Here is a 26,462-nt window from a genome sequence, read left to right as displayed (position 1 = left end):
AAGAAGAGGCAGGCTTATGTCAGGAGAACATGGCACGCTGCAAGCTGGGAGGTCAGAGGTGTGAGAACAGCCCTGGAGTGGGCAGAACGGGCAGGGTGCTGCCCCCTGGTGGCTGATCTGAGACAGAGTCTAAATCTTTTCACCTGAAGCTTCATTTAGAAAAATTTATACACTTTCAACACCATTCCTAGTTTGGCCGTTGTAGGTACCAGATCGATAGCCTCGTGAGACCATCCTGATCTCGCGAGATTTCGAGGTTTCACTCACAGATCAGTCTGGCTACTCTCCGTTAAAGAAAATTTGGAGCCGTTCACCAAACGAACGTCCAATCAGCGTTGGCTTTGAGGCGGGTTGAGGTGTGACGCAACGAGAAGCGCGACAGTTCAGTCTAAAGAACATGGCGGCTTCAGCCGATGAAACTAGCGTTAGCGTGGCTATCGAGCAAGTTTTATCGGAATTACAGAGTATTTCTTTGCTGAGCTAACGAGCCTTTACCTGCAGCAGCAAGAGTAGCTTGGCTTGTGGTTGTGTTTTCGTCGTCGCTCGTAACAGAGCGACGACGAATCTGATTGGTTCATTTGGCCCGTCTATCACCAACATAGGCCAATCAGCTAACCAGTATTTTCGCCCCTTCCCAAAATTACTTCAACGGAAGGTTTCCAGATGGATATGCGGAGCAAATCTATCTGCCGGAGTCAGGTAACCAGATCGGCTCGGGGGGCCATATGGCAACTCCACTCAAACAAACTACATTACACCCGCGGTCTCCATTTGTTACAAATCAATTTTATTTTGTTAATTTACGGTTGTTTTCCAGTAACTTAATTGAGGCATGAAAACTTTTAATATTCATTTTGGAATGCTTCTGTGTTAGTCTGACAATTTGATCGGTAATTTTGCAGGATTAAAGTTACATCTTAAGAGAAATTTCCTTCCTCCAATTTAAAAAAAACAAAACAAAAAAAAAAAAACTTGTGAAGGGAAACTAAACCATAAACTCTTTTCATTTTTAATAAAAGTCTGAAGCCATTTTAATTTTATCACGGCATTCATCACTTTAAAATCAGTAACGTTTATTCCTCCTTTTTCTACTGATATTACTATGTCGTTCTTTCTGATCACATGTTTTTTATTATTCCAGATGAAATTGTGACAATATTCTTCCAAAAATTTTGCCAACTGTCAAATATTTGTTGATTTTTTTGTAAAATGGCTTGAATATTTGTTCTGTCATTTTCAGTGTGGTACTTGTTAATCATTATACCTAAATATTTTACCTCATTTTCATCAATTAAAGTGGGTTGATTATTTTGAATTGCTAAGATTTCATATTTTTCTATGTTCATCTTTAAGCCTGAAACTTTTGAGAAAAAGAAACCGCTAAATTAACTAAATAAAATTGATTTGTTACAATTGCAGACCGCGGGCTCAATGTAGTTTGTTTGAGTGGCGTTGCCATAATGTGACGTCATCAGGAGGCGCAGGGCCCGAGTCGATCTGGTACCTACACCGTCTTTTCACCATTTCAGAATTTTTGGAGGTCCCTGGTATTGAAACGCCAGCCTTTACCTTTACTTGTATTCAGAAACTGTTAGTTAGCAGCCAGTAAGGGCTCAGGTAATACAAACTGGATGGGATTTCAAGAAAAGCAAGAGAATTATACAAATATAAAATCTTTTTTTGTTGTTGTTGTTGTTGCTATTTTTTTACAGAGAAAAAGATCATCCTGCATTGTTTATACCCGGTTAGCACATGCAGGGACACGGGGGCTGGGGGTACAGGTCGCCAGCCCACCACAGAGACCCGAACTGTCATGTTTTTTGGACTGTGGGAGGAAGCTGGAGTACCCGGAGAGAACCCACGCATGCACAGGGAGAACAAGCAGAGTCCATGCAGAAAGACCCAGGGTTGGGATTTGAACCCAGGACCTTCTTGCTGAAAGGCACCAGCGCTGCCAACTGGGCCAGCAAGCAGATCAGAGCAAATATTCGGCAAAAAGATTTCTGACTCTGTTGGAGAGAAGCACCGACACCAGAACCGGGCCGTTAACAGTGCCGCGGACATCGGCAGCTCTGGTTTGAACGCCGCTCCCGTCCATCAGAACAGCACCGCAGTAAGCATGAAGTGAAAAGCGCTGAAAGCTTTAAAAATCTGTTGTTTTCTGCATTAGAAAAGCACTGAGACGTTAAAGTGAATCCTTGAAAGGAAATAAAGTTAAAGATTCAAGGATGTATTCCTGGAGGTCAGATTAAAGATATAAAAGCTTCACTATGTGGAGTTTAAAGATTATTAACCTAATAACACAATTATTTGGGTTTTATCCACTTTATGTTTTTCTAAATTTGAGTTTTATCTATTTAATACGTTTTCAAATGAATCAGATCTAAAAGAAAACGTTTCATTTTGGATGTTTGTACTTTTGGCACAGAATGAACAGAATTTATTTATTAATCTCTAACCTAAATCAGTTTTGCAGAAACTATTCAGCCTTCAATACGTTTAATATTGACAGATAAAACGTACTTTTGAACAAAAAACTTCATTAACGTCATGCATTTCCTGTAGAAATGGGTCACATCGAGCGGCCGGCGTTTACATCGTTTACACAGAAAACTCCCGTGTTTCCCGTCGCCTGTTTTCTTACTGAAAGTCTGCAGGACTCCAAAGGAAAATCTTGAGTTATCGGCTATGAAATCAGCTTACTTGTCGTTAGCGCGGCCCGTAAGGCTGGCAAATGCTACCGGGAAGGGCAAAATCAATGTAGGACAACGGAGAAATCTCTAAACGAAGACAAAGCACAGATCCAATAGCCGTTCATCTAACTAAAAGACACGACTCTTTTCAAGGCAAAGACTCACGGTCAGCGTTCTTGAGGGACTGCTTCTTTTTGGAGGGCTTGGAGATGACTTTGATCCTCTTGCTGAGGAAGACGCCGATGTCCGTGCTGTTGCCGTAGAACATCTTGACGGACAACATGAAGTGCTTTCTCTTGTCGGAGTCGGATATGTACAAGGTTTTGGCTGTGCAATAATTCTGCCCAGGGAGAGAAAGATTTAGAAACCATTAGAAAGATTGTTTTTACTAAAAAAAAAAAAAAAAAAAAGGAAGCCAAGTGAAAAGACTGGGCAACTTCAGATTTTTGCTGTCAACCTGATCTCAATGAAAACTCAAGTTTTAGATATTTGACTGAAACCCTTGTTTTTCTTGTGAATCTCCAGAGGGTTTTCTTTAATTGGGCAGAGGAGAGTCTTTTACCAGCTAGCTGGTTAGCGGCTAGCTGGTCAGACGCTGCTCATGCATCACGTGATTAAATTACTATAAGGTGATTGGCTGAAAGCCGCCCGATTAGATCCTGGCCTGATTGCTTTGGCTCGTGTTACCAGAAGGTCAACACACATGCAGCCGAATTTCTGCACTGGATTTTTTTTTCAGCCGAATTTTTGCAGCTTAATTTCTACGAGAAAAATGTTGCAGGCAAATTTAAAGTGAAAAAAAAAATAAAAATCACATACATAATTGCACTAGAGAATTCACCACCATAAAACAGTCTGATTCTAATGAGGCAATCTTTCGTACATAGTTGCACTCACAGACATCATATACGTAGACGCGTCATAGGGCGCAGGTTCGCGCGTCAACGTCACCGCCATATTGTATGTGGCAGAAAAAAGTTGAGTTTTGTTATTGTGAACGTGGATCAGAGAAGATGCGTCATTCCTGTGCTGCATGGAAATGTATTCTGGCTTATTTCACTACTTGTATCTGCCTTCTACATATATATAGAAGGCAGATACAAGATATATATATATTTGTGTGTGTATGTGTTATGAATATAAGGATCAATTTGTTAAATCTAAACATTGTGGTCTTCATTATTTCATTAAACCGTGTCACATGTGAACCTTTGGGAACAGACTTTTTGGGGGAGTATTAAAGAGGTAAAATTAATAATATGAGAAAAAAAAAGTCCTAGGTCATCAAAGTAAAAAAACAAAACAAAAAAAAACCACAAAAGTGATAATGTTATGATAAAAACATATGAGAATTAAGGGGGAACATTTACAGAATAGTCACAGTTTGCAGAATTATTTCACTCCTGGAGTAATAAGGCCAGGTTAGATTATTTTAAATACTTTTATTCTTTAGGATAATAAATTCAGGAGAATGAAGCTAAAGGGATACAAAAATAAACTTGTAATATTACAAAAACAAAAATACTACGAATACAAAGTATATTCAGAGATTAAAGTCCCTCTGATACTGTTTAAGTGACTGAGTAACTGCAGATTTGCCACATTTAAGATGGCGGACGCTCTGACGCATCGCAGCATAGGCAGAACCCGCCCAATGACACGTCTACGTATATAATGTCTATGGCTGCACTACTCTCTGGATGCAGAGCGGCCAAACTAGACAAATGACCGACTTTGAGTCATTTTAGCTAAGCATGATGGCAGCATGTCTGTAAACCAGGTTTCATCTGCCCAATTACTCAGATAGATCCGATCCTATTGGGGTGTGTAACCGGTCCTGCCAAATAACCCACACCACCCTCCAGTTATGTCTCAGCATCCTTCATATTGTCAAAGAGCCGGCGGAGTTTCTGGAGGAGAGGGGGTTGTGACTTCAACAGCTTGGAGTGAGTGGCCGTATTCTCTGTGTGTAATTCGCACCTTTCCCTCTAGGTTGAGCTGTTGCATTTCTTGGTCACTGTTACCGATGCCAATGAAGGCACAAGGCTGCGACTCGTGCTCGGAGCAGCCGTCCCTTTCCATCTGCTCCTTCTTTTTCTTCCAGCCGCTGCCCATCAGGTACACGCACGGAGGAGGGCAGAAGAACCTGGAAACAAGCGGGTGATGAGCGTTTATCATAGGCAGGTTTGAGTCTCCAGACAATGCTTTCCAGGACAACTTTGTTTAGGCACGTTTTTGAGCTTTTAAAGGGATTATGTTTATATTTCAAATGGTAATGTAAGCAGGATTTTAGCTCAAATATTTCATTAAAAGCATGAATTTGGGTGAAAAAAAAACCGAAGACTGTGCCTCCTATGTTACACCAGTAGAGGGCAGTCCACTAACATCTTTCTCAGTCCAAAAAAAAACTCTTTCAATATTTTTTCAGCAACTTTACATTTTTAGAGCTGCACCTTGTCTATGTTAACATGATCAGGAAGGATACAAAAACAAAAAGTTAAATTAAAAAAAGCAACATAAAGTTTAAGACATGCAGGCTTCTCTAGAAAAAACTTTGCAAGATGCGAGAGCAGCTCATTACTGAACACGCTTTAAACAAGTTTTCTGAGCGACAGTGGGGAACTGGAGAGCAAAAGCTCTTTCGCAACTCCGGACTCTGTCTCCGTGGGTGTTTGTCTGCTTTCTCCTTCTATAAAAAGCGCAGACGGCGAGAAATGGGGGGAGATGAGCGTTTGTTGAAACTCTCCGCGCATCTCTGCGAGAGCTTTGCTGGTCACTAGACTCTGACCCCCCCCAACTAACAAACCAGCATCCTGCAAATTCCTGCAGCGCTTTTCTGCTGGACAAAATCGTTATCTGAGGAATTCGTCTTTTCCAAATGTTGCGCTCCGGCTCTTGGTGTCCCGACGTTTGATTTGCCAAGAGACTGGTCTGATGAGATCGCAAGCCGCGTCGCAAGCAGGGCCAAAAACGCAGGAGAGCTGAAGAGAGGATGGGGTGGGTGGGGTTGTGGTGGTGGGAGGCTATAAAAAGTGGCAGTGAGAGGTGGAAAGTTGAAGAGCAGCGTTACAGGAAGGGTTTGGGGAAGAAAAGACGAGTTCAAGAGAGCACGGCTGACACAAACGGGGAGGGGGTGTTGCATCAGCTCCTAATCAGTCTGCAGACACGCGCGTGTTGCACGGAGATTTTAATCGACATTGTGAGGCCTGCCTGAATCCCGGCTTCGATGCCGGAGCGGGAAGAATTAGCTTCCCTGCAGGCGCCCCGTAGAGGTGCTCATCTTCCAGCTCCTCTCCTCCTGCAGCTCTGTCTGCCTTCAGCTACATGGCTTCTATTTTCCATCTCATCACTGACTGCCTTCTAAGACAGGACCTGAGGACATAAAAAAAATTGAAATAAATTTTACAAAATCTCTTCCATTCCATTCGGGTGGGAGCCGGGGTCTTCATCACAGGCCAACGCGGACGCGCAGGACACGTGCGTCCGTCGCTTAGCACAGTTTTCATGTCCAAAACTCCTGAAACGCAATTTTTTTTTGTATTTTTCTGTAGTTTGTATAAAATTCTGCACACTGGAGTAGAAAATTACAGTACAACTAAAAACAAAAATCTGAATATTGTGAGAAGATTTCATAGATTAGTCACCGATTTCAGAAAGTCTGCAATTCTTGTCATTTTGTTGATTATAACATCAAATAAAACCCAAACTAAAGTTGCTGCAGCTCTAGATCAAAGTCGAAACCTTTTCATTTCTGCTCCACATTATGGGACGATGAAAAAGTTTGCAAAATAGATAAAGTCTAGATAGCGCCCTAAGTGAAGTAAACCCCCTCGTTAACAACTGTTTTAACAGTTATTTGGTCAGATTTGGGTGAATACTCGACTGATTGGCTGCAGGGTGTCCTTTAAAAAGTGTCATATACGGTCAAATAGCCTGATTGCTGTAAATTGTTGCGCTGGCTCAAACGTTGGCCGGTAACGGTGAGACGAGTTGATGCCGTACCCGAGTCACACCGAGCGATAAATGGATCTCTCGGGCCGCTTCTTGTGAAAAACGTACGATTTTAACAGTAAAAAAAACATTAAAGTATTAATAACTGGTTTAATATATATATTTTTCTGTAAGAAGATATCGATTACAACTGAGCGACGATATTCCGATTATTCGCTTTGATGCCAGCAATAAAAAAACGCTCTGAAGTATAATCATAGCAACGAGGATGATGAAGATACGGGTGAGCTTGTCGTGTTCCTGGCTGTCTGTGTTCACCCGTTCATTTTCCTCTCATCACCTCGATACAGCCGTGGGCGGAGAGCCTCGGCTCTGTAGTCCAGATAGAGGAGAACGACGTAGAGAGAAGCTCAGGCTCATCACCACCTCACCTTTTCTCATTGCCGTAGGATTTCTGTGCAACTTTGGCGTGCAGGATCATGACGGTCTGGTCGCCCCGCTCCTTTAGGTAGTTCCTCATCGCTTCTCTGCAGACAAGACAAAAAGAACAACAGGACTTTATTAGCAGCATTCCTGTTGACGTGGGGAGGGCGAGGAGCCTTTGGGTTTGGCGTCACCAGTCGCGGGGGTCATCAGACAGCGGCCGCCCCGACGGGGGAACGCAACATCTGAATGTACGAGTGTCAAATATGTAATCAGGCTGAGGTGAAGAAATGCACACAGTGAACTCGCTGTGACCCGACAAAAAGGCTCGCGGGCCTGCCAAGAAGTTCTGCTTTCCCCCCCCCCAGATGTGGCCATGTGGGGCCGGGGGGGGGCAGGGGCTGAACTTTTTAACGCCTGGCCCAAGGGGACGGAGAGGAGCGAGAGAGGGGAACGTGGAGGAGGAAGAAGATGATTTGGAGAGAGAGAGAGAGAGAGAGAGGAGTGATTGAGGAGAGTGGAAACAACAACAACAAAGCTGAGCTCACCAGCAAAGCTTCATGTTTTCTGATTTTCTCTCCTCCTCCGTGCTCCCTACCAGGACCCCCCCCCCCGTCACACTACAACCTGCTGCAGGCTTATATGAAGACACCACATCACACCTTGACGTAGTCTGCACACATGAGCAGATGTCAGTGACACCTGACCCCCCCCCCCCCCCCCCCCACACACACACACACACACACTCTCTGCAACGTTAGCCTCCGAGCTGGAGTTAGACGGGGCCTTTGTTATGAAAAGCTTGGGGGCCTCCGCAGAGCGCCGCTGTAGGAAAGGGGGGGGGGGGGGGGGGTTAGCAGAGGAGGAAGTCCAGGAGGAATTGTGGTTTATCCATTTCATAATGGCCTGGAAAATGTTTTCTTACTGCGCTCTAATGACATTTTTACTGGATCTTTTTCATCTTACAGCAAAGCTGAATTTAGCCTTTTCTAAATAACTGAATGCCAGCATCACAAAAAAAAAAAAAAAAAAAAAAAGCTACAGACAGATTGATCTGAAACATCTGGTTATTTAGGTTCCTAAAAGGTTTTCACAGGAAAAAATCCTTTACAGAGTCCAGATCGTCTAGTTTGAAATGTAAAATACTAAAGTGAACCAGGAATTTATAGCGGAGATTTCTGCAGTGGAACGGTCTTAAAGACGAAACAGGAAGGAGAGGAGAAGCAAGGGCAGAAGGAAGCAAGCAAAGGAAGCACGAAGGAAGCAAGGGCAGAAGGAAGCAAGCAAAGGAAGCACGAAGGAAGCAAGGACAGAAGGAAGGAAGCAAAGGAAGCACGAAGGAAGCAAGGGCAGAAGGAAGGAAGCAAAGGAAGCACGAAGGAGGCAAGGGCAGAAGGAAGGAAGCAAGCAAAGGAAGCACGAAGGAAGCAAAGGAAGCACAAAGGAAGCAAGGGCAGAAGGAAGGAAGCAAGCAAAGGAAGCACGAAGGAAGCAAGGGCAGAAGGAAGGAAGCAAAGGAAGCACAAAGGAAGCAAGGGCAGAAGGAAGGAAGCAAAGGAAGCACGAAGGAAGCAAGGGCAGAAGGAAGGAAGCAAGCAAAGGAAGCACGAAGGAAGCAAAGGAAGCACAAAGGAAGCAAGGGCAGAAGGAAGGAAGCAAGCAAAGGAAGCACAAAGGAAGCAAGGGCAGAAGGAAGGAAGCAAGCAAAGGAAGCACGAAGGAAGCAAGGGCAGAAGGAAGGAAGCAAAGGAAGCACAAAGGAAGCAAGGGCAGAAGGAAGGAAGCAAAGGAAGCACAAAGGAAGCAAGGGCAGAAGAAAGGAAGCAAAGGAAGCAAAAAGGAAGCAAGGGCAGAAGGAAGGAAGCAAAGGAAGCAAAAAGGAAGCAAGGGCAGAAGGAAGGAAGCAAAGGAAGCACAAAGGAAGCAAGGGCAGAAGAAAGGAAGCAAGCAAAGGAAGCACGAAGGAAGCAAAGGAAGCAAGGGCAGAAGGAAGGAAGCAAAGGAAGCACAAAGGAAGCTAGGGCAGAAGGAAGGATGCAAGCAAGGGAAGCACGAAGGAAGCAAGGGCAGAAGGAAGGAAGCAAAGGAAGCACAAAGGAAGCAAGGGCAGAAGGAAGGATGCAAGCAAGGGAAGCACGAAGGAAGCAAGGGCAGAAGGAAGGAATCAAAGGAAGCACAAAGGAAGCAAGGGCAGAAGAAAGGAAGCAAGCAAAGGAAGCACGAAGGAAGCAAAGGAAGCAAGGGCAGAAGGAAGGAAGCAAAGGAAGCACAAAGGAAGCTAGGGCAGAAGGAAGGATGCAAGCAAGGGAAGCACGAAGGAAGCAAGGGCAGAAGGAAGGAAGCAAAGGAAGCACGAAGGAAGCAAGGGCAGAAGGAAGGATGCAAGCAAGGGAAGCATGAAGGAAGCAAGGGCAGAAGGAAGGAAACATAGGCAGAAGGAAGGAAGAAAGAATGGACGGGAGCAAGCAATGACAGCAGGAAGGAAAGCAAGGACAGAAATAAGGAAGTGAAATGGGTCAGAAGGGAGGAAACAAGGACAGAAGGAAGGAAACATGGACAGAAGGAAGGAAACATAGGCAGAAGGAAGGAAACATAGGCAGAAGGAAGGAAGCAAGAGCAGAAGGAAGGAAGCAAGGACAGAAGGAAGGAAGCAAGGACAGAAATAAGGAAGGGAAATGGGTCAGAAGGGAGGAAGCAAGGGCAGAAGGAAGGAAACATGGACAGAAGGAAGGAAACGTGGGCAGAAGGAAGCAAGGGCAGAGGAAGGAAACATGGGCAGAAGGAAGGAAACATGGGCAGAAGGAAGGAAACGTGGGCAGAAGGAAGGAAACGTGGGCAGAAGGAAGCAAGGGCAGAGGAAGGAAACATGGGCAGAAGGAAGGAAACGTGTGCAGGAGGAAGGAAGCAAGGACAGAAGGAAGGAAACAAGGACAGAAGGAAGGATGCAAGTGCAGCAGGAAGGAAGAAAGAATAGAAGGGAGCAAGCAAGGACAGAAATAAGGAAGGGAAATGGGTCAGAATGGAGGAAGCAAGGACAGAAGGAAGGAAACAAGGACAGAAGGAAGGAAATAAGGGCGGATGGACAGGAGGATAGTTGGATACATTTAGGCAATAAGTTTAAACTCATTTTTCTTCAATGTTCACTTTCTTCTTTCTGAGAATAAATAAATAATTTTTTTCTACCTGCATTTTTTCCCCGTGTTCGGTGAGAAACCAATAAATGTTCGGCACTGATGCTTTCATGCCGTCATCTTCCGATGGATTCAGGACGACCGCTGAGCTCAGCGAGCAATTAAACGACGACATGCGCTTCCTACAACTCCACGCTGCTCGGTAAAAGTATTTCTCTCATCCAGTTACAGCAGACAAATGCATTTCCATCGACTCTGACCCGCTTCCCCACCCCTGCAGCGGATGAGCCACCCCGCAGCACGATACCGCCGCCGCCATGTTTCACGACGGCGTGTTCAGGGCAACGAACAGCATCGGTTAATGTGGCCCGAGCCGTTTAATTTTTAATTGCGCTCTCATCTGGCCAGATGTTTGCCGCGGCGCCTACAAGGCTCGTGGCTCCTGAGGTTCCTTTTATTGCGTCAATTTCCACTTTACTTTGTGTTGGGCTACCATGCATTTAAAAAAAGAAGCATTCGGAAGACAACAAAATGTGGAAAAAGGTCATAGGTTTCGCTTACTTCTGCAAGGCACTATAAAAGAATAAATAAATCAAATGATGTTGCATCATAAGACAAAACGCTTCAACTTTCTTTCAGACAGGCATGTCTTCCTGAAGGGGGTTGAAACTACGGGTCCTAAAATAAGGCTGTCAGACAGACGACGCTTAGAAATCAAGGCGGATTTCCAGGATCCCCCGACTGATCCGTCGCCTCACGCTCACACGAAGCGTCAAGTCTCGTCTCTTCTCTTCTAGTGCAAAAGATGGAAGGAGAAGTGAGGCGCCGACCAGCACGCACAGGCCAACTTCCTGTGGAAAAGTAGCACGCAGACACAAAAAATAAAAGAAATCCTTGCGAAATTTAGCATGCAAAATTAAAAACACGCATCTAAGCTTTGATGAAGGCAATTAAAAGCACAGAGTTTATGGCACAAGCGGCGAGGAGAACGCAGTCTTGCATAAACTGTCCGAGCGGAGGAATAAAAGCCGTCGCAGCTGATCTGATGCAAGAGCAGAACCGCGATGGGAGGAGGCGCCGTTTTCGCCGGCCTTTAAAAGGAAGCTCGCATGTTTAGCCGTCGAGAAGCAGCTCCTTTGGAGGCAAAAGGGGGGGACGGAGGGAAGGGAAACGGAAAAAAGCAGAACAGATGAAACAGATAAAAACGGGAAGTGAACGAGAGGTGAGACCAGAAGAGGAACAAAAAAAATAAAGTGTCGGACACACGGCGGTAACAGAAGGCCCTGAGTGTCAAACAGAGGAAAGTTCAACAAGCCGTCGCATGCAGAGGAGGCATCTGGCTGCACATCTGTCACAACGGCTAATGGAGAGTGAGACCGTCAGCGCACACACACACACACACACACACACACACACACACACACACACACACACACACACACACACAGAGCGAGCTGGCATCCTAATACATTCACACACTGTGAAATAGCTCAGTTACAAGGATCAGGGTGGATATTTCTACGTCATTAAGCATCACAAAAGGCAGATCTGCTCACATCTCCAGTCAGGCCTGAGTTCAAACATCAACGGTGGCTGGGAGCTGCCTGCAGGCACGCAGTCCCACCAGGGTCGACATCTCTACAACGTGTTGCTTCACAGGGCTGCAGACAGAACCTGCCGCACTTTAGAGGATTTTTCTTTCTTTTTTTTTTTTTTTTTTAAACTGCTGCGATTTGGAAAAGCCAAATTTAACTGACCTGTCCCACCTGGTCTGCAGAATCAGGAGAGCCTACGATCTAAAGAGGTCCAAGAACGGACATGGGTGGGTCTGGGAAGGGTTAGCGGGCCGTTTCTAAGGTTTTGACCCTCAGCGAACAGCAGCGGGAAACCTTCCCTGGAGAGGCCGGCCTACCAGCATCACTCCAGGAACACGTGCGCGACTCATCCTGGAGGCCACAAAACAACATCCAAAGCTCTGCGGCCCTCATCTGCCTCCGTTTAGATCGCCGTTCATGATTCGACAACAAGGAAAGGGAGACTGGGCACCGCCGCTGGTTAAATATGCGGGCTGAGAGGCGTGGGTCCCACTGCGTCTGGTGGTGAACTAGCACATGCGTTCCTGATCTGAATGAAAGGCACGATGGTGAAGGGGTGAACTCAAATACACGCAGCAGAGCTGAGGTCCAGATTCCTCCAGCAAGTCCAACTCTAAGCAGCTGGCAAAAAAAAAAAACTAAACAAAATGAAGATTTTTGGAACGGCCTAGTCAAAGTCTGAATGTAGATCTGACTGAGATGCTATGGGCCAACCTAAGAAAAGGTCGCTTTTGGTCCTCTTAATGAATGAAATCATTTGGAAACAGCTTTCTAAGCTCACTTATCTTTTTCTGATTTTAAAATTAGCGCCACACTTTGATTCGAAATATTCAAACGTAACATAAAAAAACAAAACAAAAAATAAATCTGCAAAGGGGGCAAATACTTTTTTCACAGCACGGCATTGATAGCTGTAGGCCTCGGCTTTGGTGCTTGACATTCAGCTGATCTCTGAGAACTGTAACCACGGCTGCGTTTGGACGTCTCGCTGTCGTGATTGGTCAGGACGGCCACAGCAGCATCCACAACAAGTTAGCTGGAAAGAAAACATGCATCTCCTTCCGCAAAACCTCTGCTCTGACAGCCCCACCGACGCCGTTTCACATCTCTTTGGCGCAGCCAGACATGCGAGCCCCTTTCTGCAGCCCGCTGTGGGGTGGAGTAACTCTAGATGCCCCCCTAAAAAAGGCCGCGCAGAGCCACGCACACCGTGTGGTCGGTGCCGACGCCCCGCACAAAGTCATCCAGCCGCAGTTAGAAAGGGGAAAATTGGTGCAGCGAAAGCTTTAGAAATGGGGAATTGAAAAAACAGAAACCAAACAAAGAGCAGAACATCACGAAGCACTGTGGTAGAACCACACCGCGCCCTTAAAACGCTCCGTTCTGGGCCTCTCAGCTGCCAGGGACGCAGGGAGACAGAGAGGACCCCAGGTCTGTCCTGTTTCTGCCCGTTTCTGACCCGGTATGTGAATAAAGAGGGCGAGACGCATCAAAAGGTGCTCAGGGCCCCTTTTTACCCTCTAAACCAGGGGTGTCCAAACTTTTCGGTACCATCTGTTTTTTTTTTACCAGATAAATTCTGTTAATTTTTTACCTGCTCTACAAAATATGATTTATCATACGATTATCATTTTAAGTTATTAGTCAGATTTTTCAAAGGGAATTAGTGTGAAAAATCATTGTAGATCCAGCATTTTAAAAAAAAGGGGTTTTACTCATTTGCCATACTAAGATATAGTCTTCCAGTTTACTAATTATTCTGAGTAATTAAATTTGACTCTTTAACAACAATAAACTGAACTATTTTTAGCCTAGCAATATAAGAACAGTATTTGGTTGAGTTGTTCTTTGAAAACACTTTGCAGTAGTTAGCCAGTTTTCATAATTGAATTCAAAGCAGATTTCAATGCACCAAAGTCTGCATTAGAGCAATTAAATGTCATTGGACAGATGTTACTGTGAAATTAAAAGAGAACGTCAAAAGTGTGTTTTATTAAAAGATGAATACTTGTTGTACGCAACATTTTCAATTGCAGGATTTTAACTTTCCTGTAATAATTTTGCCCTAATTAAAAACTAAAATCTTCCATCTGCATCAGCCAACCCGGCTGTTCCAGGCAATGTGCACACCCTTCAATTCCCTCATCCAGAACCTGTTCTGAGCGACAGAGATGACGAGCGGGAAGCAAACTCACGCGAGGCGGCTCACACCGAGCCGCAGCAGCCGGCAGCTGGAAATGACTCGCAGCAAGCCGGAGGCAGACAAAATGATCCAACACCTGCAGCGAGGAAGACTGAGGATGAGGTGAGCTGCTGCCTCTGGGACTCGTCACGAGGACCGGAGATCAGACCGATGGCGGCAGAGCGGCTGTGACGTAAAACAGCGAGGAGCACCAGAGGACGCAGCCAGGACGACCCACGCAGAGACACAGCAGCCCTTACCAAAGTGATGGACGTCACCGGAACATCAGTGCCTCAGACCTTTGAAAACTTTTTTAAAACCACAGATTTCTATGCAAACCTTTTTTTTTATTTATCTGGAGGAACAAATACAAAGTGGATGACTGTGAGGCGGAAAGAAAACGATCCCACTTTAAATATTATTCTTACGAACAAACATCTGAAACATGCGTTTGTATTCAGTCTATTAGAGAAACCGCCCACCAGTTTCCACGTCTAGAGGCTGAAACTGTTTGTCAATTTGCTAAATAGCTCACATCTCACCACAGATTGTCCCATGGATTTACCCTTGGACTTTGACTAGGCCATTCTAACACATGAATAGGCTGTGGCCCTGTTTACACGTCAGCGTTTTCTGGTGAAAACTGAACAGTTTGGTTGCCTTTCTAGAGTTCAATTACACGTCAACGCCAAATGTTTGCTCTGATAACGGGACAATTTAAAAACAGGTTGCAGGTTAGAACCCATAACCGGTCTCCCATATTGTGTAAACGGGAAAAACATTTATACTTCTTACAGGGAATTCACTGGCTCATGCGCAGTATGATAAAAATCAGTGAAGCCAAAGCATTGCGGCTACCGACAAATAATAAATAAATAAAAAAACACAGAAGAAGAAAACAATAGCTGATAGCGGAGTACTGTTTGTGCTGCTAACTCTTCCTTATGACCGCGGCTATGATTCTAGTCACTTTAAGCAACACCTGAATGTCGTCTGCCCAAAAGGAGAACTTTATTCCCTGCCATCTCAAACATTTATTGGTTGCGGTGGCTGTTACGCGTGCGGATGTTGAGTTTCAAAGACCACATCACCACTGGTGGCGCAGCCTGGGAATTACACCGTTTGGGCATCTGCTGTTGCCGTGTAAACCCGTGCTCTCAAACTCCCAACATGTGCTCAGTGGACGCTAGTGAGGTAGTTTAGCCATCTAAAAAACATCTAAACTTAAAGATTTTGAGTTTGAGACCACTGGTGTAAACAGATATTGATATTAGAACATTAACATGTAAAGCTAAAAGAAGTGGCGGTTCTAGACCAAATTTACCAGGGGGGCCAAGGTGGGGCCAGTGTTTTTTTCACAGGGGCACATAAAATAATAAAAATCATAAAACAGGGCAATATTTAATCGCTTAATAATATGAAGAGACGGTTGTGACTCTGGTACTGCAGGTTTCAGATCCCTGATCTAGCAGATGAAAACTGTGATCCCAGCTCAATACAGCTAAAGCTAAAAGTAAAACACCTTGATTTTTAAAGGTATACTATGCAACCGGGGTTGATTTTCCAGTGAGGCTCCCCCCAGAGGGCGAAAGTAAAAGTGCACTGTCGTAAAGATGCTCAGCTGTTCTGGTTTCTCCGACAAGCCAGGCGCGGTTGTTTTGAGCTTAGTAGACAGGCGAACGCAACGAAAAGTGGAAAAAACGGCAGTACAAACAATGACTAACAGTGAAAGTATGAACATCAGGGTTTCCCGCAGCGCTATCTTGGCGCGGCGGCGGCTGACGCCACCGCCGCGGCCGCCGCCTCGCCAGTTTTATTATTATTATTATTTAATTTTTTTTAATTTTTTTATGTTGGCGAGACGCTACCGCCGCCGCCTCGCCAGGCCGCCGCCGCGTCTCGCCCAACATAAGAAAATAAATAAATAAATAATAATAATAAAACTCGATATGCTTGCATGTTTACATGCGGTTCTTTGTTGTTGCTTTCGCGCGTGCATATAGTGAATGGCAGGGCAAAAACACATGGAGCTCTCGCCGTAAAGCAAGACTTCTGTGGGTGCGGGCCGTGAGCTCTTGCAATTGCAAAATAAAATTGGTCAAAGTGACAAATCAGGTGTGGTTTCTTCACCAATGCATATAATCGTAAGAAGTTTATTTAATTTATGTTAAATAAATATACCTGTATTTAGTACAGGGGCCATAACAGGGGCTAGGACCATTTCTACAGGGGCACTGGTCCCTGTGGTCCCCTGCCTAAAAGCCACAAACGGCAAAAAAAATATTCCCGATTTCAGTAGCTTGTTTTCATGTAAACAGGGTCTTAGATCAAAAGTATTTGAAATCTTGTATGTTTAGGGTGCTTGTCCAGCTGGAAGGTGAATGTACTTGTATAATGCTTTGTCAGGCCAACAGGAACCCAAAGCGCTTTACATTACATTGATTCACACCCTGACGGTGGTAAGGGATTTTGTAGCCACAGCTGCCCTGGGGCAGACTGACAGAAGTGAGGCTGCCACACAACTGGTGTCACCGGACCTTCTGACCACCGGCAGCAGGTGGAGTGTCTTGTCCAAGGACACAACGACAGACGGTTGAACTGAGGGGTTCAAACCACCAACCTACTAGTTACAAGACCAACTCCATAGCTCCTGTGCCACCGTCACCCTCTCCAGTCTTTTGCAGCCTCCGTCTGCCTTCATCCATCCATCCATCCATCCATCCATCAGCTTCCCTGTCACTACTAAACCAGAACATTTTCCACATATCATTTCTTTTATTGATTTTGTCTGAAAATTATTTCCACACAGGTAAACCGGTTGAAATAGCCTTTATTTAGGGAGGCATCATAGTAAAAGGTGGGTGGAAACGAATGTAGGTCACACTTTCAGGTTACTATTGGTAAATCATTTTGAAAGCAGTGCATGATTTATTTATTTTTTTCCTCCTCCACGTCACAATTGCGCACCACTGTGTATTGGACTAGCACACAAAACCCCCAAGAGAGTACAGAGAGGGCTGTGGTTGCAAAGTGTCAAACATGTGGAAGTTCAAGCGGGCTCGTATTCTTTGCGAGGCCCAACACTGCCTGTCTGTCTGTCCGTCTGTAGAGAAATATATGATCGATCTCCCAGTGTGCGAACAGAGAACAAAGCTGAGTGCCGTAAAGGAGCGCTCTCCCTTACGCTGGGGACAACAAAGCTGCACTCACCTTGTTAGGCGCTGTGGCTGAGGGCGCTCCCCAAACTTCCTGTAGAGACACAAAGTGAGAAGCAATCATAAGTGGGTCAGCTAATAACCACAAACAAACAACAACACGGTAAACACGGCGTTACAAAACCGCTCGCTCAGACCCTGACGAGATGCAATGAGAGTTTTCTTGTTGTTGTTGTTGTTTGTTTTTCCATTGCGGTGAGCAGGCCAAAGCAGGTGGAGGAGGGTTCGAGTAGAAGAGAGACAAGACGATGCATATATACAAACATACGCGTGCAGATCGTCTACATGCTGCAGCTGCCGTCAGATTAGGTTAACCTGCTCAGCGTGTGCAGAGGAGACATCCACATGCTTGGCTTTGATATCTGCACATCTAAACGGCCTGTGGCTCCGGCTGCTTGACTGCACAGAGCCGAGTCCGTCCGCTGACGAACAGCACTGTCGTTTTTTTGAGCAAACGCATCAACAGCCTTCTGAGCTTTTGTGTTCGGGGGAATAAGACAGAAATATCCCCGCTTGCTAAATTTACGATCGTTATCCCCGTTATAAGGGTGCATAAATTTCGCAAGCACTGAGTCAGCATGAAGGGTTTTGTAAACTCGACACCACAGGGCCCACATAAACCTCAAACACAAGAGAAACTGGATGTAGATCATTTCGGGTTACTGAAGGATGCCAAACGGGCGTAAATCTCCTCTAACAGGAAGCCTGATTAATGAGCTCTATCAAACAAGGTCAACTCAAGTAAAATTAGACTTAAAATGATGTTTTGCAGATGATTTAAATGCTTCGTAAATACACAGACGGACCCAAAGTGTCTCTAGAGAACAGCTACTCCACCGTCAGAAAATAGTGAAACCTTCCTCTGAGCTTTAACCGTATTCTTTGCAGATTATAATCCCACAACAAAGGTGGTCTGAGGACCCTACTGGGTTTTTTGTTTCTGTTAGCAGACACCAAAACATTGTCATATCTATGCCCCGCCAGTAGGTGGTGATAACACCGCGCTCAACTTCATTAAAATTTAAAAGAAGATGGCTAACGCGGCGCTTGACAGGAGATTTCCCCAATAATCGGCGCTTGCGATTTCTTCGACACACCCATGTTCACGTCTGACGTTTAATGGAAAGAGAATCGGGATAAAGGAAGATAGAGCTGGATGAAGCAATTAAAATGGCTCCACGGTTCTGATTTCTGGGCTTCTAATTAATTTTGACAGCAAAAATGCCTCCCTTTCTACTATTTTCTAATCTTGTTTTTCCCACTTAAAGCTTATTCTAGAGGTTCAAATGCAGCGGAAAATTCCCTGCCCTTCGCAAAACGTGCATTTTCAAACCGACAGGGCCTAAATCAGATAAAAGCGGAATGGAAAATCCAAGCACGGGAGTTCATTTTGATTTACGCGGGTCTGCTGCCATTCTCAATCTACACAAAACTTTAGAAAATGTTTTCAGAACATAAAGCCTGTTCATATCCTTCCTATATTGCAAGTAATTTAAATTACGCCAGTGAAACTGCATGATTGAATGTATTTCCTGGCTGCAGCATAGAAAAAAATACAGGCACAAAAGTCTCATTCAGCTGTGTGGAAATACTTCCAGTTGTGAAACAAATGGACGTCGTGTTGGAGAAACTAAGAGTTTTACGAAGGTAACACTGAACTGAGTATGTCCGGTAGTAATTGGGCTGAAGCCTAGAGCCGGGCGATATGGACCAAAAATATCTCCATATATATTCCAGCTCTACTGAAGACTCAAGCCTAGCAAAATAGCCGGACTAGAGAATAATGTCATGAGTTACGAACTAAAAACAAACAAAAATAAATTCTCTATACCGTTTGATACCACGGCAACAATTTTTCAAGGCACAGGATTCTTCCTAACATCTAAAATATTACAATATGACCAGATTTCAACGTTCCTAATTTAGAATATATAAATTTAAGTGTCACTCCTTGTTTGGCAAAACAGTCGACATTTAGTATACCATATATAGATTGACTGAAAGGAGTTTCTTTAAATAATTTTTTTGTTAGTATCGATTACATTGAGGCATCATTTTTGACAACCCTACCAGATAATCTGCTTATATCAGGTTATTAGAGTTGTCTTGCTCTATAAAAAGTGGAAAGACAACGGGTAAATGCTGCAAAATAACATGAAAGCTGCATTTCAAATTTATTTTCACTCAAAATGTAAAATTAATTAATTAGACAGTATTAGAAATGTAATTAGTTTCAATACTTTATCAGAAAGAATAATTGTTCTAAAATATGAAATTAAATCACGATTCATCCCTTTGTTTTAAATATCTGTAAATATTTCGTACCTGTATGAACCAATACCAAATACTGCCTTCAACAATTAATTATTTAAAGACTAAAGCTACGTCACATGTCTTCAGTCAGTGAAGAGCTGAAGGTCTGCCCGCGGTTTGATGAATCACATAACATTGATTTAGTCAAAATCTGCACGTAGCGCTTAAACCAGCGACTACACCCAAGGACGGAAACTCCCTCTCATTGTTGGGGGGGACAATAAACAGAGAGATTTCTCAAGAGGAATGTATGCTGTATACGGTAAACTGAATAACGTGCTTAACTTGGTGCATTTATTAATCACATTAATAACATTATTCATTATTACAATAGTGTGCCTCATATAGAGGCTTTTAATTGTGTTCAATCCGCAGGACCAATAATGACAAGTGGCAATGTACAGTTCCTTTATTCAACGACGATGGTTTAAATTTCATTTTAGCTTGTATTTATAGATTTCTGTGGATACTGCATTAGTGTCGCTGATCTAACAACACCTTTATAACAACATGAAGCTGTAAATACAAATTAACAAGCAGAACAAACCATAATCGGCTAAAATCCTTTACGTCAGTCTCATCTCTCTGACAATGCTCGGCGTCCAACACTTGGCTAAAACTATTCTTATAAAGGCAACAGTCTTTGAAGTTTAATCACTTAGAGGGGTAAATATTATAGAAGCATGTGTTCCCATCGAAAAAAGCTCAAATCTGTCTAGGGAAATTAGCTAGCTCAGCTAGTTTTGACTTGCAGGGCATTAGAGATGCAAGCGAGGTAAGGAGGTGGATGAAATTAGGTCAGATTCTGGTTGTTAACGTGTTTCCTTCTACGGAGAACTAAATAAAATGTGTGACACGTCTTTTATTTTAGGTAGCTTCCTGACGGAGGTCAGGTATTTGTGCTTTATAGACACGACAAAACCGTTGCACTGCAAAAAGGTAACTAAAAGTAAGCGAAATTTTCTTGAAATGATTGTATTTTTCCTTGATTTGAGCAGGTAAACAAGACTTTTTTGCCAATGGAATAAGATTTTTGCACTTAAAATAGGAACAGTTCATCTCTAAAATAAGATAATTAGATTTCCTGCACTTGAAATGAATTGTTCCTATTTTAAATGCAAAAATCTTATTCCATTGGCAAATAATCTAATCAAGGAAAAATACAATGATTTCAAGAAAATTTCACTTACTTTTAGTTCCCTCTTTGCAGTGTGTACCAACAATGGTAAGGAGAAGGCATAAATGCACCATTTAGTCTATATGAATGTTGAATATGAATTTCCTCTTTGATATTATGCAAAAATATAGTTCTAATGATTTATTTAGGGGGGGAATAAAAAAAAAAAAAATTGACATCTCCCCACCCGCATGATTTCCACTTATGACTACACCACAGGCATATAAGCGGGCTTTAAATGTAACCAAATATATCTCAGCAGAACGTTTTTTTTTCCCTTCTTCTTTGTTCATTAGTAAAAATCCGATGTCATAACCAGCGCCATGTGGAGGGAGCTGTCTGACCACTTTCCTCTGACGAACAAACAAGACTGCCAACTCTGCAAAGGTGAAATAGAAACTAGAAACAGTTAGAGAAGCCGGCAATAACACATGCAGGGTTTTTCCTGTGGCGCGGCTCTACCTTCTCAGCGAACTGCTCGTCTACTGGTGCCAGGTAGTTATTTCCTGAACGAAGCTGACAAACAAATAAACAAAAGACCTCAGCGCTGCTTCTAGGGCCTGCAACAGGAAACTGAATGAAAGGCCACGCCGCTGCTGAGAGTTACATCAAACATAACGCCGATGGCTTTTCAACCATTCAAACCCGAGGGCTTTAAAGTGGTTGCAGCAGCTTTATGAAGCTAAACCAAATCCAAAATCTAAATATAAGAATAATAATGAAAGCCTAATAAGTTTAGACTGCAGACTGACAACTAATTTCCCACTAATTAGCATATGGAAAGAATATATAAACAAAAATAGAGCACGACTAGCAAAAAGTTATAACCTGGTATTAAAGCTGCAAGCAGCGCTGAACCAGCATCGCTATGGCGACGGCTCCAGCCTGCCACTCAACTCTGCACTTCGCCACGAGGCGTTACAATCCTGTCGTGTTATGCAAATATCATTTGAAATATTCTGGTACTAGACAGACTGCCATGGAGGGTGATTCACCTCAAACTTGCAGCTCAGAGCGTAGCACTGTGCAACAACTTGCTCTGTGTCATCAGAAATCCACCAGTGAAACGAATCCCTTCCTGTTCTGAGTGGGTGGAGTCAAAGTGACGTCAGCGCCTGAGCATGTGAAGGTCTTGAGTGCTGGTCTGGATGAAACACAGTTTGGTTCAGCTCCGACCTTCAGTTAAGAAGCTTTTGCACCATATTTTGAGGCTTAGTCGCGCTCACATGCTTTGATACGAAATTCAAAATGGCCGACTTCTTCTGACGTTTGGAGCATGGCTCCAGGAGACTCTCTCCTAGGTCTCTAAAAGGTGCATTTGTGTACCAAAATTCATAAACCTTGCATAAAGCATGACTTGGAACTGATTGATATTCAATTTGATGCAGATCAAAATATATATGTGGAAATTAAAGCTGAACGCATGGCCATGGTATGATGTCTGATTTTCCCATGCTGCCACCTTGCCTACAAGCTGAATATCTTGTACCGCTCCTGCTTCAACCGCTTGCGACCGAACCAAAAGCGGTTCGGGCCAATCACGTTGCCGTATTGTGGTTTAAGGCGGGACATCCCGCAGCGTTGAAAGCTAGAGCTGCTGAGCTGACAGCTGAACCAACATGGCAGCACAGGAAGACGCACGCGTAGCTGCTGCTTCCACATCTGATTTATCAGAATCCATGATTTCATCTTTGAAAGAACAGCGATAAGCGCCTTGACTGACTTATTGTGGTTTCTCATGGAGTCTGCTGCTTATATTTTCATTTGATACCGTGATTGGTTAAAACTAACCTAGGTGTCGCTTTGTCCAATCAGCTCGGAGAGTTCTGCTGAATGTCAGTCTCTATACTGAAATATCAACTTCTCAGTCGTGGCACCGAAACTCTGAAAACCGCTTCCTGTGGATCTCCCCTAAATCACTGAACTGCATCTTTTTAAACCCCCCAAACTTAAGAACCTTTTATTTAGGAAGGTGTTTAATGCTCAGTGGCACTGGGGCATTTTATTCCTGATCTCTAACTATTATTTACACTTTGATCCCATTCGTTTTCATCTGTTTAGGAATGATTTTATTGTAAAGCACTTTGACCGTCTAGCTGTCGGTTCTAAAGGGATATATATATATATATAAGAATGTCTATTACTGTACTTTGAACATGAATGTGTGTTTATAGTGGTACAAGGGTAAATATTACACCTTATTTAAAAATAACTTGCAGCAGTTAACAGATTTTATTTTACCCACTAACCTAAAAAAGATTAACCACAGCAATGCAGCGTTATAGGCCGACCAGAGAGCAGGCATCCTAAGTGAAAATATTATTTCTGACTGAACATGACCTGGTCTATTGAATACTTTAAGACTTGATGTTTTTTTGTTTGTTTTTTTTTTGGGGGGGGGGGGGGGGGGGGTCGTCCTAACATCTCAGACTAGGACCCCCACAGCAGATCCCAGTATCGAGCACCTGCAGGTAATCAAATACAGAGCTGCTGTGAGATTTAGAGATTTATAGTAAGAAAATGAGGGAGCCAAACAGCAAACAGGAGTCAGCAGGAAGACGAATGGAGGAAAAACTGAATGGCTGAACCAGATGATGGGAAAGGAGGTAGAATGATTATAAAGGAGGACAATCAATAAGGTTCCCACAGTGCAACACTGATGCTTCCACCGGCTAATATATTCCAGACGGCCCTCGTCCTCTCTCTGCTCACTCCTCAACATCACACCACCTACTGCAGGCATCGAATGATGGAGGAAGGGATTACTGCAGGGGAGAGGCCGGGCGATGCTCACGGCTACATGCCGTAATAAGACGCGGATGCAAAATTGATACAAAGGCTTTTGTGCCTTTATTTTACCGCCGCCATACGAGTTAAGACAGTTCTCAAGTTGGTAGTCGTACTGTGTACGGCGAGACCAAGGCCCTCAATTTGGAGACGCGAGGGCTTGGTTAAAGCCAGTTCTGCGAAAAACCACAGTCCACACTTCTTTTCACCTCCACAAACTGACTTTAGCACTTCAAGTCAAAACACAAACACCAAAAAACAGAAGAAGCCCAAGCACAGGAAACCACAGAAAGTAGAGCTGCAGATGTCAGGGCAAGGCGTTCTCACTGTTGCATCAGCAGGTTTTTCAGATAGGCACACCTCAAACAAACATTTTACTGCAAACCTCATCACAAAGGCACGTCCTAAAGTCTGGGCTTTCGTCTCTGAAGTGCCTCCTTATACCAGCTGTCTGAAGTGGGAACGGGGGCCAAAGAAATGCTGACAGTCGTCCACCTTTGACTGGACCGTTAGCGTAGCATGTTGAAGTGTTCCCGTATTTTATTTGCTAAAAACGACAGAAGGATCAGATTAGAGAGCATTCCTCCTTACACCACTGGCCTAACCAAGTCAGGTTTGTAGGCCGCCCTGCCCACGGCTTTTTGACCCGAACGAAATATTTCCTACGCGACTGAGATCAGGGTTTTATGATGGCCACTGTGAAACGCTGCTCTACAACCACTTTGTCACTATTTTTGGCTGCATGTTTAGGATCTTTGGTCATATGGAAGAACCTTTATAGCCTCGTGAGACCATCCTGATCTCGCGAGCTTTCAAGGTTTCACTCGCAGATCAGTCTGGCTACTCTCCGTTAAAGAAAATTTGGAGCCGTTCACCAAACTAACGTCCAATCAGCGTTGGCTTTGAGGCGGGTTAAGGTGTGACGCAACGAGAAACGCGACAGTTCAGTCTAAAGAACATGGCGGCTTCAGCCGATGAAACTAGCGCTAGCGTGGCTATCGAGCAAGTTTTATCGGAATTACAGAGTATTTCTTTACTGAAATAAGAGCAAAACACTGCTCTGGAGGCTTTTCTCAGAGGAAAAGATGTTTTTGCTCTTCTCCCGACTGGTTTCGACAAGAGCTTGTGGTTTCGTCGCTCTGTTAGTACGTCATATGCTTCGTTGATCTGATTGGTTTATTTGGCCCGTCTATCACTCACATAGGCCAATCAGCTAACCAGTATTTTCGCCCCTTCCCAAAATTACTTCAACAGAAGGTTTCCAGATGGATATGCGGAGCAAATCCATCTGGCGGAGTCAGGTTAGAACCTTTAGAGACCAAACGTAGACTTCCTGGATGAAGTCTCGAGAAGATGCTTCAATGTTCCTGCATAAAGTTATTTCCTCACAATGCACCAGCTTCAACCCCGCTGCAGGACGCCGCCACTCCCGTACATTACAGTTATGCCTGGAGTTGTTCTTTTTTTTTTTGTAGTTTCACACAGACCACAGCAGACATCTCCAAAGATTAAAGCCTGTATCTCCGTGTGACTTTGCAAACTGGCTTTCTTTAATTTATTTTTACTAGTAGGTGCTTAAAACCTTCAAAAAAAAAAAAACTAATCCACAGCAGCAGGTGCCTCTGAGACGTTTGGTGGTAAACCGACCACTTAAAGGCCGTGAGGTGCAGAGCATGACCACGAGTCACTAACGGCAACACAAAATATTGACTGAAACAGAGATGGACCGCATCATGACCCGCCTCTAGTCAGGCAGAGACATGAGGGGGGGGGGGGGGGGGGGGGGGGGGGGGGGGGCACGTCTCATCTAATGTCAATCGTCACTTCTGACCTGTTTGCTGGCAGCAAAGCAACCAAAGCTTGAGTGCAGAGAGCAAAACTTCACTAAATCTATAATTGATGACACGTCTGTTGTAAAGGAGGAGCTATTCTCCAAAGACTTATGCAGTGAACGTTTTGCTTGGGACTAAAATTTCACGATGCGCGCTCTGCCGCAGAAAAGCAAAACAGAGACTTTCACCTAACCGGATATTCAGCTCAGAGTTATTTAGTTAATTTACTAGTTGTATCTGTTAAAAACTATAAAACAGATCGGCGTAAACTGAGTGATAAAGCAAAGAAGAGTCTGCAGTCCTTCAGTGCCTAATATTACAGTTTTTGTTCGTCAGAATATGATTATTAAATATTAAAGAAAGAAAACAAAACATTACCCACGTAACAGCTGAATTTTTCTCATTTCTGTTCCAGTTCTCCGGATTTATCATGAAAACTATGAAAATGTTGGAGTAGTAAAGTGATTCAAACAGCTAAATAATTCAAAATCCTCCCTTCTGTTTTGGGGAATAGCAGTTATGAGCAAATCCTTGGTTTAACTCATAAACTCTGGGCAGATCCTCGCTCAGAGTTAATGCTGGGATGTGTTTGACCGTCACGACCGTCAGGCGACGACTAAAAAGCGAGTAAGCGACACACAGTTCCCTCTGTGCTCGTGTCTGAGTGAAAACGACATCAACATTCCTGCCAAAATAAAGATGCTGTAGCTCTGGCAGGTGCCTGACGTACTTTTAAATTATTAAACACGGGATCATTTCACGTTTACAAAACGTTTCCATTTCAAACAGCGACAAGAAGGAAGCAATCCAGAGCAGGCTGTGTTGGGTCTCTTGCAAGTGCAGCTCAGCACATTGGAATAACATCGAAAATGTTATTTGATTTTGCAAATTTAGTAAAAAATAAATAAATAAATAAATAAAAACTGAAACTACACCAATCATGGAAAACCTGTCTGATTTGCTAGTTGCCCGACGGACGTTCACTGAAACCCTTTAAACAAGAGGGCACGGCTAAAACAGCGGGCCCTTCAGAGTGCTGCATCCAAGCATAATCAGTGGAAAGTTGAGTGGAAGGAGAAAGTGTTGTCAAACCATCAGCTGGTCAAACAGTTTTACTTTTTTTTTTTTTGTCAGTCAACACATCATATCTAAGCAGTCAATTC

At 43.8% G+C, this 26,462-nt stretch overlaps 1 protein-coding gene across 2 annotated transcripts in view; it reads right to left on the bottom strand.

Annotated features, from left to right (window-relative positions):
• Nucleotides 1–26,462, bottom strand: part of rbpjb (recombination signal binding protein for immunoglobulin kappa J region b) — a 64,008-nt gene that overhangs the window by 10,388 nt on the left and 27,158 nt on the right. Inside the window, exons 2-5 of one of the 2 annotated variants that reach the window (XM_012867671.3) lie at nt 17,186–17,224; nt 7,076–7,171; nt 4,674–4,839; nt 2,859–3,033 (exon numbers count right to left, since the gene is read on the bottom strand). In XM_012867671.3, the coding sequence (XP_012723125.3) occupies nt 2,859–3,033; nt 4,674–4,839; nt 7,076–7,171; nt 17,186–17,224 (476 nt within the window). The remainder of the gene's footprint in view (nt 1–2,858; nt 3,034–4,673; nt 4,840–7,075; nt 7,172–17,185; nt 17,225–26,462) is intronic. The other variant, XM_036146382.1, reaches the window with a different exon arrangement.

Source organism: Fundulus heteroclitus, chromosome 14 (assembly GCF_011125445.2).
Source record: "Fundulus heteroclitus isolate FHET01 chromosome 14, MU-UCD_Fhet_4.1, whole genome shotgun sequence".
Taxonomy (NCBI): Eukaryota; Metazoa; Chordata; class Actinopteri; order Cyprinodontiformes; family Fundulidae; genus Fundulus; species Fundulus heteroclitus.
Note: the sequence above shows the minus strand (reverse complement) of the source record. Positions and strands in the feature narration are given on the sequence as shown.